Source organism: Ranitomeya variabilis, chromosome 2 (assembly GCF_051348905.1).
Source record: "Ranitomeya variabilis isolate aRanVar5 chromosome 2, aRanVar5.hap1, whole genome shotgun sequence".
Taxonomy (NCBI): domain Eukaryota; kingdom Metazoa; phylum Chordata; class Amphibia; order Anura; family Dendrobatidae; genus Ranitomeya; species Ranitomeya variabilis.
The window spans coordinates 1,068,500,365-1,068,520,040 of NC_135233.1; the positions used below are offsets into that span (position 1 = coordinate 1,068,500,365).

The 19,676-nt window shown below is 41.0% G+C and overlaps 1 protein-coding gene across 1 annotated transcript in view; it reads left to right on the forward strand.

The window, feature by feature from the left end:
* The window catches only part of LOC143810203 (adhesion G-protein coupled receptor F3-like), a 157,936-nt gene that overhangs the window by 95,257 nt on the left and 43,003 nt on the right, over window positions 1-19,676 (forward strand). Inside the window, exons 4-10 of the mRNA XM_077293074.1 lie at window positions 4,675-4,733; window positions 4,817-4,947; window positions 7,080-7,307; window positions 14,425-14,646; window positions 15,549-15,680; window positions 17,387-17,586; window positions 18,837-19,019. Of these exons, the coding sequence (XP_077149189.1) occupies window positions 4,675-4,733; window positions 4,817-4,947; window positions 7,080-7,307; window positions 14,425-14,646; window positions 15,549-15,680; window positions 17,387-17,586; window positions 18,837-19,019 (1,155 nt within the window). The remainder of the gene's footprint in view (window positions 1-4,674; window positions 4,734-4,816; window positions 4,948-7,079; window positions 7,308-14,424; window positions 14,647-15,548; window positions 15,681-17,386; window positions 17,587-18,836; window positions 19,020-19,676) is intronic.

Below are 19,676 nucleotides of genomic sequence, written 5' to 3' on the forward strand. Positions count from 1 at the left end.
GGAAACAGATTTATCAAGCTTTTTAGTGCGTTTAGAGCATGCTGATATAACATGAGTAGAATCACCACAATAGAAACACAACCCATTTTTCCGTCTAAAATTCTGCCGCTCGCTTCGGGACAGAATTCTATCACACTGCATACTCTCTGGCGACTTCTCAGTGGACACCGCCAGATGGTGCACTGGTTTGCGCTCCCGCAAACGCCTATCGATCTGAATAGCCATTGTCATGGACTCATTCAGACCCGCAGGCACAGGGAACCCCACCATAACATCCTTAATGGCATCAGAGAGACCCTCTCTGAAAGTCGCCGCCAGGGCGCACTCATTCCACTGAGTAAGCACAGACCATTTACGGAATCTTTGGCAGTAAATTTCCGCTTCATCTTGCCCCTGAGATAGGGACATCAAAGTTTTTTCTGCCTGAAGCTCCAAATGAGGTTCGTCATAAAGCAACCCCAAGGCCAGAAAAAACGCATCCACATTGAGCAACGCAGGATCCCCTGGTGTCAATGAAAAAGCCCAGTCTTGAGGGTCGCCCCGGAGCAAGGAAATCACAATCCTGACCTGCTGTGCAGGGTCTCCGGCAGAGCGAAATTTCAGGGACAAAAATAATTTGCAATTATTTCGAAAATTCTGAAACCCAGATCTATTCCCCGAGAAAAATTCCGGCAAAGGAATTCTCGGCTCAGATACAGGTGCATGACAAACAAAGTCTTGCAAATTTTGTACCTTCGTGGCGAGATTATTCAAACCTGCAGTTACACTCTGAAGATCCATTACAAACAGGTGGACACAGAGCCATTCAAAGATTAGAAGGAGAAAAAAAAAAAAAAAAAAAATCTCAGCAGACTTCTTATTTCTCTCCTTTCTCAGCCAAGGATTTTAACCCTTTAGTGGGCCGGTCAAACTGTCATGTTCTCAATGGCAAGAGAACATAGCTTCAATATATATAGGAACTAGCTCTTGGAAGATGGGAACTGAGCTGACCATGAACTAAACCTAACGCACAACTAGCAGTGGCCGGGTAGCATGCCTACGTTGATTCTAGATGCCCAGCACCAGCCGGAGGACTAAATAATGCTAGCAGAGGAAAATATTAGTCCTAGCTCACCTCTAGAGAAATACCCCGAAAGGAGACAGAGGCCCCCCACATGTATTGGCGGTGAATTAAGATGAAATAACAAACGTAGTATGAAAATAGGTTTAGCAAATTTGAGGTCCACTTACTAAATAGCAGAAGACAGAAAGGACACTTTCATGGTCAGCTGAAAACCCTATCAAAACGCCATCCAGAAATTACTTTAAAACTCTGGCATTAACTCATAACACCAGAGTGGCAATTCCTGTTCACAAGAGCTTTCCAGACACAGTAACGAAACTACAGCTGTGAACTGGAACAAAAATGCAAAAACAAACATGGACAAGAGTCCAACTTATCTAGTAGTTGTCTAGGAGCAGGAACAAGCACAGAGAGGCTTCTGATAACATTGTTGACCGGCAAGCAACTAACAGAGCAGCAAGGTTATATAGCGACTCCCACATCTTGATGGGAACAGGTGAACAGAGAAGATGAAGACACAGTTCAATTCCACCAGTAGCCACCGGGGGAGCCCAGAATCCAAATTCACAACACCTAACTATGACATACAAAGCCATCCACAACCTGTCTCCTCCATACATCTGTGACATGGTGTCCCGGTACTTACCCACACACAGCCTTCGAGATCCTCTCAAGATCTCCTTCTCTACTCCCCTCTTATTTCTTCTTTCCACAACCGCATGCAAGACTTCTCCTGTGCCTCCCCTATACTCTGGAACTCTCTACCCCAACACATCAGAATCTCGCCTACCATAGAAATCTTCAAAAAAACCTGAAGACCCACCTCTTCTGACAAGCCTACAAGCTGCAGTGTTCCTTTGTCTGCTGAACCGCCACACAACCAGCTCTACCCTCTCCTAGTGTATCCTCACCCATCCCTTGTAGACTGTGATCCCTCGCGGGCAGGGTCCTCTCTCCTTCTGTACTTGTGTGTGCCTTGTTTTGCTCATGCTTATTGGGCTTGTCTATATCTGCCCCTTTCACATGTAAAGTGCCATGGAATAAATGGCGCTATTAAAATGTATAATAATAATAATAATAATAATAAACTGCCTATTGCATCCACGTTTGGCATTTCTGAAGTGTTGAAAGCCTACCAAACTTATGGGGCATGCCTCTAGAAGCACCGGTTGGGCATAATGTACTGGTGACTGCAACGTACTGGTGACTGCAATGTACTGATCACTACAGCGTACTGGTCACAACAATGGCAATTTCCAATTTTCACTCGGCAACATTCATTGCTGCTTATTTCTGGAAAATACCATGTAACTACAGGTGTAGATAACTTCCCCAAGGGGTATAATTTCCAAAATGGGGTCACTTGAGAGGGGATTCTGCTCATCTAGCAATTAGGGGCTCTGTATATGGTGTCCGCAAACTTTTCTAGGAAAATCTGCCGTCCAGGAGACAGTGTTCCATTCCTCCCGAGACTCTCCGTATGGCTAAGTAATACTGTACAGCCACATATGGGGTATTGCCACGTTCAGTAGAAATTGTGGGACACATTTTGGTGCCATTTTACCCACTTCGTCTGTGAAAATGTAAAATCTGGGGATAAAACAAAATGTTGGTGGTAAAAATTTAGTTATTTTGTTTTCACTGCCCAATGGTATAAAATTCTGCGATCCCCCCCATGGTGTCAATGTGATCACTGCACCCCTAGATGAATTCATTGGGGAGTGTTGTTTGTAAAATGAGATCCCATATAGGGGGTTTCTGTTGTTGTGGCACCTCAGGGGCTGCCAAGGTGACATGGCACCCTCAAACCATTCCAGCAAAAGCTGAACTCCAATATGGCGCCTCTTCCCTTCTCAGCTTTGCTCTGTGCCTCAAAAGTAGTATTCCCCCATGTATGGGGTATCTGCGTACTCAGGAGAAATTGCACAACAAATTGCATGGTGCAATTTCTCCTAATATCCTTAAGAAAAAACAAAATTTGGGGCTAAAATAACTTTTTTTGTGAGGAAAATGTGATTTTATTATTTTCACAGCTCAAACTTATAAACTTCTGTGAAGCACCTGGGGGTTGAAGGTGCTTACCATGCATCTAAATACATTGCTTGAGGTGTCTAGTTTCCAAAATGGGGTCACTTGTGGGGAGTTTCCACTGTTTAGGCACATCAGGGGCTCTCCAAATGGGACATGACATTCGCTAATGATTTCAGGAAATTTTACATTCAAAAAGTCAAATGGCGCTCCTTCCCATCCGAGCCCTGCCGTGCGCCCAAACAGTAGTTTTCTCGCTCATATGGGGTATCGGCATACTCAAGAGAAATTGCACAACAAATTGTATGGTGCAATATCTCCTGTTACCCTTATGAAAATGCAATATTTTGTGCTAAAAACATAAAAGCATATTTGTGGGGAAAATTTGATTTTTTTTTATCTTTACAGCTCAACGATATAAACTTCTGTGAAGCACCTGAGGGTTCGATGTGCTCAACACACATCTAGATCAGTACCCAGAGGGGTCTAGTTTCCAAAATAGTGTCAATTGTGGGGGATTTTCACTGTTTAGGCACATTAGAGGCTCTCCAAACACGACAATTGTTCCAGCAAATTTTGCTTTCAAAAAATCAAGTGGCGCTCATTCCCTTCCGATCTCTGCCGTGCATCCAAACAGTGGTTTTCTCCCTCATATGGGGTATCAACGTGCTCAGGACAAATTGCACAACAAATTTTGGGGTCCATTTTTTCCTGTTACCCTTGTCAAAATAAAAAAATTTGGATCTGAAGTAAAATTTTTGTGAAAAAAAGTTCAATGTTCATTTATTTTCCACATTCCCAAACTTCCTGTGAAGCACCTGAAGGGTTAATAAACTTTTTGAATGTGGTTTTGAGCACCTTGAGGGGTGCAGTTGTTAGAAGATACCCAAAAGTGACACCATTCTATCATATTCTACGTTGTTGTAAAAATGAGAAATCGCTGGTCAACTTTTAACCCTTATAACTTCATAACAAAAAAAATGATGGTTCCAAAATGGTTCTGATGTAAAGAAGACATGTGGGAAATGTTACTTATTAAGTATTTTGTGTGACATATTTTGTGTGATTTAAGGGCATGAAAATTCAAAGTTGGAAAATTGGGAAATTTAATTTTTTTTTGATAAATTTAAATTTTTGCATTTTTAATGCAAGTCATATCAAAGAAATGTTACCACTATCATGAAGTACAATATGTCATGAAAAAACAATCTCAGAATCACGGTTTCCGTTGAAGTGTTCCAGAGTTATAACCTCATAAAGGGACAGTGGTCAAAATTGTAAAAATTGGCCCGGTCATTAACGTGCAAACCACCCTCGGGGGTAAAGGGGTTAACTGTTGCATGCTGTTATCCATAGCAAATGAATTGTAATTATTGGCGTCAGACCTTACTTTACTGTTACCTTTACCCGAACCTTACTATTTCTTTGCTTATTCTGTCTACCGTATCCCCCTTCTACAATTGAATCCCACCTCGTTTCCTGCTTCTTATTAAAATCAATAAAAGTTAATGCAAAAATAAAAGGCAACACCTAACCAGTGGTCCACGAATACTGATTAATCATGACCCTGGCTTCTCTTACAGCTTCTGAATGCCTATACAAAGATATGCAATCCCCTAAATGTGTCCATGCTGGGCTTCAGGTAAAAAAAATAAAAAAAATAAAAAATGCCTCACAAAAAGTTAATTGCTGTTGTTTAAAGATGTATTCTTCTACTGTTCTAAGTCCAGGAAGCGTAGTTGCAAACTATTGGATGCTGGTTTCAGGTGCACTGTCCGCGTCTCAGTTGTCATCAAGCAACACTATGGTTATGCAAGCAATTCCAGGTGCCATTTCATCACAGCTCTTAACAGAAGGTAAAAACCACAGATCATAGGAACTAATAACGCTTCAATTTCTCCTATGAACTAATTCACTAACCACTTTTCAAAAATAATATTACTTCACATCACTCATATATTACTACCTAGTATGTACATAAATAGAACTACAATACTGTGTCTATATGCAAGAATATATCTATTATAATACTGCCCCTATGTTCAGGAATATAACTAATATAATACTGGTCCCTATGTACAAGCATAAAACTACTATAATAATGCCCCTATGTACAAGATTATACTGTAACTACTATAATACTGCCCCTATGTACATGAATATACAGTAACTACTGTATTACTGCTCCTATGTACAAGAATGTAACTACTATAATGCTTCCTATGTACAAGAATATAACTACCATAATACTACCATATGTACAAGAATATAACTGCTATAATACTGCTCCTATGTACAAGAATATAACTACTATAATACTACCCGTATGTACAAGAATATAACTACTATAATACTGCTCCTATGTACAAGAATATACCTACTATAATACTGCTCCTATGTACAAGAATATAACTACTATAATACTGCTCCTATGTACAGGAATATAACTACTATAATAGTGTCCCCTATAAACAAGAATATAACTACTATAATACTACCCATATGTACAAGAATATAACTACTATAATACTGCTCCTATGTACAAGAATATAACTATTATAATACTGCTCCTATGTACAAGAATATAACTACTATAATACTGCCCCCTATGTATAAGAATATAACTACTATAATACTGCTCCTATGTACAAGAATATAACTACTATAATACTGCCCCCTAGGTACAAGAATATAACTAGTATAATACTGCCCCTATGTACAAGAATATAACTACTATAATACTGCCCATATGTACAAGAATATAACTACTATAATACTGCTCCTATGTACAAGAATATAACTACTATAATACTGCCCCTATGTACAAGAACATAACTACTATAATACTGCCCCTATGTACAATAATATAACTACTATAATACTGCTCCTATGTACAAGAATATAACTACTATAATACTGCCCCTATGTACAAGAACATAACTACTATAATACTGCCCCTATGTACAAGAATATAACTACCGTACTATAATACTGCCCCTATGTACAATAATATAACTACTATAATACTGCCCCTATGTACAATAATATAACTACTATAATACTGCTCCTGTGTACAAGAATATAACTACTATAATACTGCCCCCTATGTACAAGAATATAACTACTATAATACTGCCCCTATGTACAAGAATATAACTACTATAATACTGCCCATATGTACAAGAATATAACTACTATAATACTGCTCCTATGTACAAGAATATAACTACTATAATACTGCCCCTATGTACAAGAACATAACTACTATAATACTGCCCCTATGTACAAGAATATAACTACTATAATACTGCCCCTATGTACAATAATATAACTACTATAATACTGCTCCTATGTACAAGAATATAACTACTATAATACTGCCCCTATGTACAAGAACATAACTACTATAATACTGCCCCTATGTACAAGAATATAACTACTATAATACTGCCCTTATGTACAATAATATAACTACTATAATACTGCTCCTATGTACAAGAATATAACTACTATAATACTGCCCCTATGTACAATAATATAACTACTATAATACTGCCCCTATGTACAATAATATAACTACTATAATACTGCTCCTGTGTACAATAATATAACTACTATAATATTGCTCCTATGTACAAGAATATAACTATTATAATACTGCTCCTATATACAAGAATATAACTACTATAATACTGCTCCTATGTACAAGAATATAACTACTATAATACTGCCCCTATGTACAAGAATATAACTACTATAATACTGCCCCTATGTACAATAATATAACTACTATAATACTGCCCCTATGTACAAGAATATAACTACTATAATACTGCTCCTATGTACAATAATATAACTACTATAATACTGCTCCTGTGTACAAGAATATAACTACTATAATACTGCCCCCATGTGCAGGAATATAAAGTACCTATGATAAGATCTATCACATCCTTGACTAAAGGTAAGCTCTGATTTTTTTTTGCAGGAGTTTCATATATGGAGACTAGTAACCTGGAAGTAAAATACTGGGACCCCATCCAGCTTATCTGTCAAATTAATGAATCAATCAGTGCCGTGAACTGGTCTCTGACCACTAGTAATATCACCAATGTAATTTATAGTGGTGGAAAGAACGTGAACATCACAATGCAGGTCCAGATAGATAAGACCGTCTCTGTTCTCATCATTAATAAGGTGGATCAATCGTGGGAAGGTCAGTGGCTTCACTGCATTTTTTTACTCCCGACCCAAATTTCAATTATACTGTATAAAAAGCATCTGGTTGACCATAAACGTGAACATCAAAGGTAAGTTCAGCAAGCTTATTAGGACTACCAAATTGACATAGGTTGATATAAGACATAGGTCCATCGCAATCAACCTTTCATCACAAGTTTTTTCTATTTCTATTGCTAGCAATGCTAGATTATCTATAACCCACAATGCCATTTGTCGTGAGAAAAGCATCCAGCCCTTCTATAAATACTGATATAGTATCTACCATTACTACCTCTTGTGGTAGGGTATTCCACCTTCTGACTGCTCTAACTGTAAAGAACCCTTTCCTATTTAGAAGCCAGATTAGCTTTTCCTCCACATGTAATGAATGTCCCCTGGTCCTGTGTAAGATCCTTAGAAGGAATAAATCATGTGTTGTCCTTTGCATCGACCATACATGTATTTATACATATAAATGCGATTCCCTCTGTGCATCCTTTTTCGCTAAGCTAAGTACCGTAAGTCCAGCTTTTCCAACCTCTCATTATAGAAGAGGCTTTCCATCCCTAATCTGCCTCCTTTTGAATTGACTCTAGCTTCCCAATATTGTTGTTTTTAAAATGTGTCCAAAACTGGATTCTATATTCACAAGGGACCTCTTGAACGATTTCTTTATTTGAGGGGTAATAATACATTTAAATAACAGGACTTTCTCTGTGTTTTCTAATACACCCTTAAATCTTGTTTGCTTTAGCAGCTGCAGTCTGACATTGAGTACTGCTGTTTAGCTGACTTGTAACCAGAATACCCAAGTCCTTCCCCTTAGATTTTCTAGGTGTCATTTAACAAGTGTATTTCACTAAATATGTGGCGGTGCCTAAATACAGTCCCACAACTTAAATTGCGGAATCACCTTTTCCTACACCCAAAATGTCCAAGAAGAAAAAAGTTGGCTATCTTGTGCCATTTATTGAAATTAGCTACCGTAAACTTCTTGGACTAGTCATTAAAGACATCTATTCCCACGCTGGCTTTTTAAAGAAAACTCAGAAGCATTTCAGAAAACAACATCCACGGCTTCAAAAGGTCTAATTCGTGTTTCTTTATCGCTTCACTGGGGGACACAGGTAATCATGGGTGTATGCTGCTGTTGCAAGGAGGCTGTCACTAGGCAAAAAAAAACGAAAATAGCTCCTCCTCCACAGTATACACCCACCAACTGGCACAAAGCTCGTCAGTTTTAGCTTAGTGTCAGTAGGAGACAGACCTGGTTCTGATCTCAGATCCGTCTTTTCCTTTTCAGGTCACCTGTTGTGTTTTTATTAATCTTTTCCCTTTATCTTCCAGGTTGTTTCTTCTTCTACAGAGTAACAGGTTGTAATCCTCACCCTGTTTTCCCACAATTTTGTGACTGAGAGAGAAGTGTGGTGTTACCCACATCGCCCACTCTCAGACCCACAAGGCAGGACCTGATCCCTTGTCACTTCACAGTGCTTCAGGGCGATTCCTGGTGGCCGGACCTAGCCTTTTCCTCACCCCAACCCTCTCCTTGGGGTGGGCTGGGAGGAAGATGGTGGTCACCGGTGGTGGCCTTCCCCCTTCTTGTAAAGGGTTGTTACTATCTTCTGCACCGTCCGGACCCAAAACGGAAGGAGGATGCCATATCCCAGTGACCCTCATCTACCCGGGGGCACCTGACGTCATCCTCAAGGGTAAAGAAGAATTCGGAACCCATTTTGAAGTATGTCCCTGTCCTCCACGTGGTCTCCTTCACAAGCTTTCTTTGTCCTCCCGTGGGCCCCCTTTACAACGCTCTGCCACGGTACCTCCGTGTAGATCCTGTCGCGGCAGGCGCCGATGCACTGCGATGTCCTCCGGCCCTCCTTTTTCTAATTTAGTCCCTGGCTCGGGCCTTCTCTCGGCACAGCCACCATCTTGCTTTTTTTATGTTGTGCCCCCTTCCCGGCTTGCTGGTCAATCAACGTGTGCCTTCCGATGAGCACACTGTTTTTAATCCAGTGAGACAGATCTCTCTCCCTCGTCTCCTTCTGCACTGGGTCATGCCCCTGCCATGTTCATCACTGTTTGTGCGAGTTGTTATCGCACGCTTTTCAAGTCTATCACAGGGCCTCTTCCTTTATCCCAGTCCACTCCCTCAGCGGGACGACCAATCAGTAGCCTCGCACATACACTACCCGGCCCGTGCAACTGCCGACTTACCAGCACCAGCTCTCATTATACCTCCAGGTGTGATGGAAGCGCCAGGCCCTGGTTCTTTTCCCAGCTCCAGCTCTCATCAGACAGCCTGCACGCAGTTCTGCTTCTCATCACAGCGACGGATCTATAACTATACTGTTGCTGATATTGGGTAGATCCTGTCATAACTGTTCCTACACCTCTCTTTCTTCTCAGGAGATTAACCATTTACAGCAGCACCTTCATTTAAAGGCAGCTCCTGCCTGCACTGCTTCTATTTTAATACTCTTCGCCTGTGCCCTCTGTATAAATTGGTGCCTTTAAGCCAGTCTTCAATTTGTTCTGCCAGACTTGCAGCCTATTTTCTATCATCTCTGCATCACGGGAGATCCCTGCTTTTCAGGATGAGAGCACACCCCCTCCCCCCCCCCCCCCGAGTGGGCTGTTGCTACGTCACAATCAGTTCTTTCTGACCTGACCACAGTGTCACAGTCCCTGATACAGGTTCTAGGACACTTAACAAATCGCCCACCGCCACCAGTGCTCCGAACACCTCCCATGGTGATTCACATGCACTTGACCATCACACCCAGAAGGACAAATCAAGGACCATGTCCAGTATGCTGGTCACACTCCAGCTCAACTCGACCACCACTACCAGTGCTCAGAATGCCTCCTATGGTGATTCGCATGCACTTGACCATCACACTCAAAAGGGCAGATCAGGGACTATGTCCAGTATGCTGGCCACACTCCAGCTCAACTCGTCCACTGCCAACAGTGCTCCAAACACCTCCCACAGTGATTCACATGCACCTTACCATCACAATCAGAAGGGCAGATCAAGGACTACGTCCAGAACGCTGGCCACACTCCAGCTCTTCATCCAGCGATCTGGGTCCCTCTAGATCCTCCAGGATGCCTTTGTTATCCCATGCCTCCTCATCCGAGGTGGCTCTGGGGTCCAACCCTGATTCCCAGTCAGTGTCCGATCTCAAAGGGGACCATAACTCCAAAACTCCAGGATATCAATGACAAGTATCATTTTGTCTGTTAAACAGACCTTTAATATTAGGGACGATGAGGTCTCCCTCATGGCCTCTCCATCTCATTCAACAAGGAAAGATGTACTTCCCGAACGTTTTTTCCAATCAAAAGGAATTTCAGGAAATCTTTGTCAAACATTGGAAACATCCAGAGAAACCTTTCTCCGGTAGGAAACATCTAGATATTTATCAGGGTAAAACTTCTATGGCAAGGTATTTATTGGCAACACCTTCTGAGGGCTTACTGACCTTGCAGAACAGGTCACGCATGCTGACAAATATTTTCGGACAGCGGTTTTGGTCACCGCCAGTTGGCGGTTTTCTCTTTGGTTGAGGGCCTTGAATCTGAATCCATCTTCCAAGAAGTCCCTTACCTATCTCCCTTTCCAAAATTTTAGGCTGTTTCAGGTGCAGGTTGGTCCAGAAAATCTCAAACACTACCGGCGGTATGGGCACTTTCCTTCCTCAGCCTAACCCAAGATGCCCCTTCACCAGGAGAATCTCTCTAGTTTTGTTCCTTTCGCCCTTTTTTCCCTCCCGGAACCTTCTTTCATCAGGACCTTTCTTCAGCCCACAGGGAGAGGAGAGGACTGTCCTGCATACCAGCTCCTCACTGGCATCCAAAAGGTCGATCCTTGAAGTCCTCAGGGTCTCTTTCCAACAGTTTTATTCTCTACATGATCGGTCACACCCACCTGGGATTATCCCTGAGTGGGGGGCCATTTTTTTCTCTCTTTCCGGGATGCTTAGTTGTTGGTGGATGACAATGCCTTGGTCAGAAGAATTGTTACCTCAGGTTACAAGATCAAATTTTCTTCCCCACCAGGCAGACGTTCTTTTCCAGTCTTGTCCACAAGATTCTCGACTTAGGTCACAGGCTTCTTCAAGCTATTTCCTTCCTCCTTCAGACAAGGGTAATTGTGACTGTTCCCTCTCACGAACACCTTTCAGGGTTTTATTCCAGTCAGAATCTTCAGTCTTCTCTGGATACTATCGACCGTCTCAGCTGCATAGCCAATAAGGAAAAGTCTTCCCTTACCCCATCTCACCATCTGGTGCTTTTGGGCATGCTCTGAGACAAAGCTTGTGCCAAGGACCTTCTTCCAGAAGAAAGGATCTCATCTCTTTTTCTAAGGATCTGTTACCTGAGACGTCCATCTCCACATCCCTTTTGGCTCTGCATGAGAGTACGAAAAAAGATGATTGCCACCATAGAAGTCGTACATTTTGCCCAGTTCCATGCCCTTTTCTTTCATCAGTCTCTCCAGTCAGCTTAGGACAAGAGGTTTCCTTCTAGGCAATATCCCATTCGGCGACCACTGTGGGTGTGACAGTCTCTGACATGGGAGACCCTCTCCACCTCCGTCCTACTTGGAAAATCATTTTCCTTACTATCCGCTGGACACCACATTCCAGCCATATTCTTGGAGGCGGACAATTGCTCCGCCGTCTTCCTGAGTCGTCAGGGTCTCGCCTCGGGCAAGCGGTCTCTCATCACCATCATCTGTCAGTGATGAGGAACCCCGGACATCAGTCTGATGGCCACTTAATCATACAGATATTAATGCACAGCACTTCATGGAAAAATAGGATCAACAGTACTCAAGGTTGAAGCGCACATCACCTCCAAGGAGAAATTTTCGGAACACTTGCAAATGCCAAGTGCTTGATAAAGATCTCTTTTGATCGAAACGTCGCAACTGGAGGCGGAATAAATGTGATGCAAATTTACCAACTTGTGAGGCGCTGTCCTTATTGATTTCTTGGCATTAATCTGAAGGCATCTTGGACAAATCACAAGGTGTCTTGTTTCGTAGCCTGGTCCCGTGAACCTCAACTTTCAACTGTTATTTGTTTTTCCTTCTTCTTTCCCTGATTCTGACAGTTATATAGGAAATCAGGGCGGAGGGGGTTCCGGTAATTCTGGTAATTCCGGATTGGCCCAGAAGGGTATGGTACACAGTGTTGGTATGCCTACTCATGGTCATCCCCTGGAGGCTTACAGACTGTCAAGACCTACTCTCACAGGACCCTCCCTTTCAGCATAGTTCTCGGTCTCTGAATATCTTTGTCTCAAAATTTTAATGGTATGCCTACTTAGGTCACCAAATCTGAGGGAAGCCAGGTTGTTTCTCCCCAGGCTATACAGATCAAGATATATCAAAAACGCCCACGTCCTCGTATTTTTTTCCATAGATATTTTTTATTTTATTTATTTAGTTTACTCATTTATATAGCGCCATTAATGTCACTGCGCTTTACACACATTATTGAAACTGTCCCCATTGTTGCTCACAATCTAGAATCCCTATCAGTATGTCTTTGGAATTATTATTATTTATTATTATTATTATACATTTTTATAGCGCCATTTATTCCATGGCGCTTTACATGTGAAGGTGGGAGGAAACCAGACTACCCGGAGTAAACCCACGCAAACACGGAGACAGCATACTAACTCCTTGCAGATGTTGTCCTTGGTGGGATTTGACCCCAGCGCTGCAAGGCTGCAGTGCAAACCATTGAGCCACCATGTATTAGAAGGTCTTCGGTCTCTTCTATAGTCTGGCCTTGATTGCAGTCTCGCCCTCAATACTCTTAAGGGTCGGGTCTCCACGCTTTCAGTTCCTTTCCAGTGTAATCTCGCCTCTGGTCCCCAGGTCAAGAACTTCCTTCAGGGCGTCGCTCACCTGGATTCCCCATATCGTCTCCCGGTAGAGCCGTGCGATCATAATGTCATACTAGGCGTTCCTTAGTAACCATCTTTCAAACCCATTCAGAACATTATGTTCTCCCTCTTTTCTTGAAAGGTTGCCTTTTTTTTGATAATTCAGATCCATCATGAGAGTCTCTGAGCAGGCAGCTCTTTCTTGCCGCTTCCTGTTTTCTCTTTTTTTGTTCAGACCTGTTCTTTCATCCCTGCCTAAGGTAGACATTAATGTAAAGATCATTTCACCTTCTCTCTGTCTTTTTCAGTCCATCCCTGGAGAAGTCTCTTCTCAAGCTGGATTTGTTCATAGCCCCTTGTTTCTATCCTTCAAGAACCGCTTCTTTGTGCCAGTCGGTGGGTGTATATTGTGGAGGAGGAGCTATTTTGCTTTTTTTGCATAGTGTCAGCCTCCTAGGGACAGCAGCATACACCCATGGTTACCTGTGTCCCTCAATAAGGGCTCCAAGAAAGAGAATTTACAGTGAGTACCAAAAATCCATCTTTACCGTGGTTCAGACAGCTTGAGTCTCCAAAAATTTCCCTTGTAAAATGATTATGGATAATTGGTAAACCAAAGCCTTCTTCAGTAGGAAAAGATACCCATCTGGAGACAGCTGTTTAGGATTCTTGTCCCTTGTCAGTGCACAGCCTAGCACTTACTGGTTGGCTGCATGAGAGGCCTTTGGTGAGGTCTAGGAGGCCATCTCACAATGAAAGTCTTATAATCTAGGCAATGCTCTTTGAGAAAAAGGTATGCAAATTAGCACTACTCCAGGAGTACCCTGATACCCAGGGCCCTTGGACCCTGAAAAGATTCCTAACACAGCTATCTATTAGTTGGTGTATTTTGCTTTTGGCAAAGACTCTAGCTTGGAAAATATACTGTATATAGCCATGATAACTCATTAAGTCTTAGATACTATCTTATAAGGTTGGACTACTGAGAAAATTTTCTTCCTCATCCTTCATTTTTCATGTAGCTAATCTTCAAGGAGTTACTTTTTTCAATGGAAGATCTTCCACCAGTCCCTTATGCATGAGCACAACCTAATCTCTATGGTCACTTAATATTTGAACTTCTGAATTCTGCCCTTGCATAAATTGGTTTTGTGTTCTTTAAAATTGTAACATATGAGTCATAAGATTCTGGCTTGTTCCAGGGATTTATATTTGCCAGTTTTTCAACGGCACTCTGGTATATGAAGCAAAAGCATTGGTCAATGTAATCTTACTCCCAAGTGAAATCATTGTCAACCCAATCCAGAAGACTTTGACCTCACAGGACACTTCCAGGTTGGTGCTGGAATGTTGTGTAGCATTCGATGGTGAAGAGTACAACATATCCTGGACTTATGATAATATAACACTGGGTGTACAGCCAGGTGAGTAAACAACATTACCAGTCCATTAATTTGAGGTTAGTGAGTCTCAGCCGGCAAAATATCCATTCTACAAGTTAAGTAGTGGATGTAGGACGAACATGTCTCTGTCTGTGATGCACAAGGTGTTGTTCTTCATCTTCCAAATGGTTATCTGAAGTGATCTCTTGTTAAAGTTTGGTAAGTCTCCTACTTCAATAATGAAATAGAGCATCGTCTCCCTCATCCAATCAGTAGCTCTTTGAGAGACCATTTATCATTCCCCCAAATTTTTTAAAGGAACAGGCAATACTGAGTTTCTACTGGATTTTGTTATGGCGTATACACCAACTAATTGTCAATAGCTTGATGTAGGTATTTATTTTACTCACTTATATAGCATCAATAATATCCACAGCGCTATATAAATTGATCATCAATTATCCCATTGGGGTTCTCAGTTTAAATTCCCTATCAGTGTGTTTTTGGATTGTGGGAGGAAACCAGAGAACCCAGCGGCAACCAATGCAAACTTTTTGAAGATGTCCTTGTTAGCATTTGAACACAGGTCCCCAACACTGTAATGTGACAGTACTAGTCACTAAGCCATCTTACTACCCATGTATCAATGGAATATTCACCCCTGATCACGGCGTATCAAAGTCAAGCATTCATGTGCAAGGCATAAGTGGGAATATTAATTGGTGGCCAATGGATTCTACATACAGCTTTTAAAGGAGACCCTAAAGGCATAAGTCATGGAGAGTTGGTAATGTCAGTGTCATCTACAAAGATGGCAAGAACTTAAAAAATGGAAATATTGTATAATGTAAAATCATAGAATATATGGATGTTTCGAAATCCTGCTAATCAGTCATCAATTCATGGGCATTAGATATGTACAATAATAACTTTTATCTCGACAGGTGGAACAACGGACTTGATATGTTACTCGTTGTTTCCTCCACGGCCAACTAATGACACTAACTACACCTGTACATTTACAAATAAAGCTGGACAGAAAAAAGAGTCCATGATCCCAGTGACTATAATCCAAGGTATGTACCCTGGATCATGGGAAAGGTAGAACGGGCGCTGTAGTGAGAGGTGGTCCTCACCAGATGGGACAATAACGCTTCTTTTCTTGAAAGTCATATACAGCTTTGAAAGATCGTTGGGAGCTACAGTATACTGTATGTGGAGAAACTGTTGAAATCCCCTTTGTGCATCTTTGAAAGTTATAACCTCTTGAATATCTCCTTATAACGTAATAATATTTCAAATGCCCTTGTATAAAGTAATAATGCCCCGAGTGATGTCTTAGAAAGTAATAATGGCCTAAGCCCCCCTATAAAGTACTTGTGCCCTTTTATGAAATAGTAATACCGAGTGTCCCCATATAAAGTAATAATCGCCCAAGAGACCCATTATAAGGTAGAAATTCCATGAGTACTTCTCAAAAAGCAATAATGCCACAAGTGCCTTCTTTGAAATTAATGATGTCCTGAATGGCCCCTTATGAGTAATAATTACTTTATGTCCCAACTTAAAAAGTAGAAATGATCTCAGTGCTGCTAATAAAGTAATAATATCTTTTCAATGCCCATTAGAAAGTGGCAATGAGTGAGCAGACAGCCGCAAAGCCACACATGAAGGGCCCATGAACCACATATGATTCTGGAGCTACAGGTTGGGTACTCTGACATAAAGGAACCTTTATTATGTGGTAACTAAGACCTTTCAGAGGCCAAACATTAAAACTGGGGACTTTACCTAGTACCAACAAAAGTGTCTCCATAACCAAATACTTTACTTGGAATCAATGACCGTGGACACAAAGAACAAAAAAAAAAAAAATGGAACCACGGGTCTGGATAATTACGCCCAAGATTGTCTCCACCAGGGTTGCCAAATTGACTTTTTATTTTTTCTGGACAGCTTATCAAAAAATCACGGACAGAAAATATTTTTTACATACACATTGGAAAATTATAATAAATCATTAAGATTAGAAGTGATCCACTTCATTAGCTAGTAAATCTGATATTGTAACATGAGCTGTATTCACTGTAAATTTAAAATGTAAAAGTTAAAATAATCTGTATACATTTTTTCAGCTTCAAAAAAAATTACGAACGTCTGAAATTTTTTTATTGACACAGAAAAAAATTGGCCTATTTTTACGGATTGTCTGTAAATTTCTAGACGGTTGGCCACCCTAGTCTTCACATCCTACTTAACCCTCATATTGCGGCTTGAATTTCCTATGACAAAGTCCTTTCTTCAAAGAAAGGCATGACAGTCCTGAAGAACATCTAGGACAGATGAACTATCCTTTTCTGTTAAAACAAATGTGTCTACAGATCTTCTCAGACCCATAAATCGCTGTCGTAACAGGCAACAACTTGGATTGATTCTTTTTCTGCAATTATTGTCCCTTTCATCTATTCAGAAGATAAGTTTATGGGTTAGATTTCTAAAACGTAAGAAACAGATGAAAGACTGTGGAATCAGACTACAGCGGAATTGTTTGTAGTCTGCTACCATGGTAATGCACTAGGTTTACATTGAAGCTGTAGGTTCTGAATTGATTTTGAGGTGTGAAGACTTCAGCTTTAATTATTTGGGATTTTAGAGTTAAAATAAAATGTGGGGTCTGACTTAATTCAGGGGTCTTATGAAAGGCTATGTGCAATTCTGATTATTCGTTGTCATTTAGAATTTACTGTAAAGTTTTGAAATGTAAACTTTTTTTATTCTTTAGAACAAGATAAATTTTGCAGTATTAACATGAATTATGGGGTGACCTGGAATATTACGAAAGCTGGCATGTCCGCTACTGCAACCTGCCCTTCTGGGAAATTTGGATATCTGACCCGGGATTGTACAGCAGATGGAGTGTGGCTGATGGTACAGGACAACTGTATAAACCAGATCTTGCAGATGGCTTTAGATAATGCTCAGGTACCAACATCATCATTACCTTAAACACCAGAACGTATGGAAAAAACGATGTTACTAACTGTTGTAAAAATTTTAGATATTTGGTTTGGAAAATGTATTTTCAAATACCCTCTGAGGAATTTCTGAGTTAATAGACGGGGTCAATGAGAAGGTCAGCTATGAGAATCTCCAATGTGAAAGGCTGACCATACATGAAACAGCTGTCAGCTAGAGATCTTTCCTGACTCTTCCATAAACATAAGCGCTCAACTCTTGTGTCTTCAATGAGTGGAGAGAAGAAAACCTTTACCAGACACTTCTGGAAACAAAAGGGTTGGGCATTAAACTCCCCAATCCTTCTCACCCCCCATATCTTCTGTTGGAAGGCCCCCATACACATGAGATGGTCAGTTAATCCTGCACGGCGGGTTCAGCTGACTATCATCTAACGTGTATAAGGGCACTAACCATTATTTAGAGGACTCAAATTTTCCATACATTATAAAAGCATCACATTTTAATAAGCATTGTATGTACCCATATTGTATGTACCCAAAAGGCTTCAATGATCCATATGGGGATACATTTATTAGAATGTATAGATGTCACGGTGTGACTGTGGAATAGTAAATGGGCTCTTATATTGTTCCTCAAGCTAGAGGTTCCCTAGCTATCCCTATCTCCAGGATTACCCCTGATAGTGGGGATGCATGGGTCTCATTTCTCACTATACTCCTGAGTAGCACTAATCTGTTAAATGTATGGGGAGAACACAAACAAGACAGACAGGACAAAACAGAAGCACAGTCACACAGCAGCCTCACAGGAAAAAACACTAAGGAACAAAAGTGTAAAGCCTGTGATGCAACAAAGTAAGATAAAGACACCAAGGAAAAAGGAAAGGTTTCACCAAACTCCACCGGCAACAACTTTGGAATAACCACCAGTAAATCTGGATGTGGCCACCTCTCCAGACAAGGTTAGACTAACTATAGCTGGCAGTACCTGCATAACAAAGCCATCATTTATAGAAGGAGAGCAGACATGGCTGGTTCACCCACAGCATGTGACTAAAGGAGACTAACAATCCCAGTCTAGCAAAGATTTAACTCTTGCTAACCTGCCTTAGAGCTGCAACTCTTAGAGTCGATGCCCGAGTCATCCTGCGCTGATCATAGCTATCAAAGGAGTTAAAAGAAAGAATGTAAGAATCTCTGGATTACACAGAATGACAGTTGGTGATACTTAAAGCTTAATGTTTTTTTTTTCAGGCACTGGAGGAAGGGCTAGGAAGTTCGGATGTAAAAGTACCAGAAATAATCCAACAGATGTCCAACAGCAGTGGAGCATTCATTAACAATACAGCAGAGGTGTCCGCAGTGGTCAACATACTGAGCACCATCTCTAGAATAGCATCAGCTCTCAACAACACATTTGATTCTGATGTGGTTACTGTAAGTTCAGAAACTATTTTTCTTTTGTCCATTAAACACCTAAGATCATGCTTTCCCACCCCAATTGTTGTAAAAAACAATTACTCAATCTAATCTATTCCTCAACCCTCTTAATTTTAAGACACTGCAAGGGTCAGGGACCACTGGGAGAACCTTCACGCCCAGGTTTGGCTTGCCCCTAATGAAAGTAGCAATCCTAAAAGTCATTATCAACCCTTTAACGAGCCTTGCAATATGACTTAGGATAAAAGTCTCTCATCAGTACAAAATATGAGATCTGATTTGGCTCTCACCCAGCCAAATCAGATCTCATACTTTGTACTGAATACTGATGAAGACCAATACTTCAAAACATTGTGTCTGGAAATTGAGATTCTGATTAGGCTTTTATCCTAAATCATATTGCAAGGCTCATTAAAGGGTCAATAATGACTTGTAGGATTGCTACTTCCAATAGGTGGCACTAGAGTTCAAGTTCTCTTCCTCTCTGAAGAGACAATTTGCATATTTGATTTCACAGTAAAATATTTCAAAGGCTGCTTTAAAGACCAAAAAAAAATTAATTACTAAAACCCTTAGAGCTCCAACACTGCCTCTCCACTGTTCTCTGACAGTCTTTTTTGACAGGACTACGGCAGTGATATCCCATTGATAGCA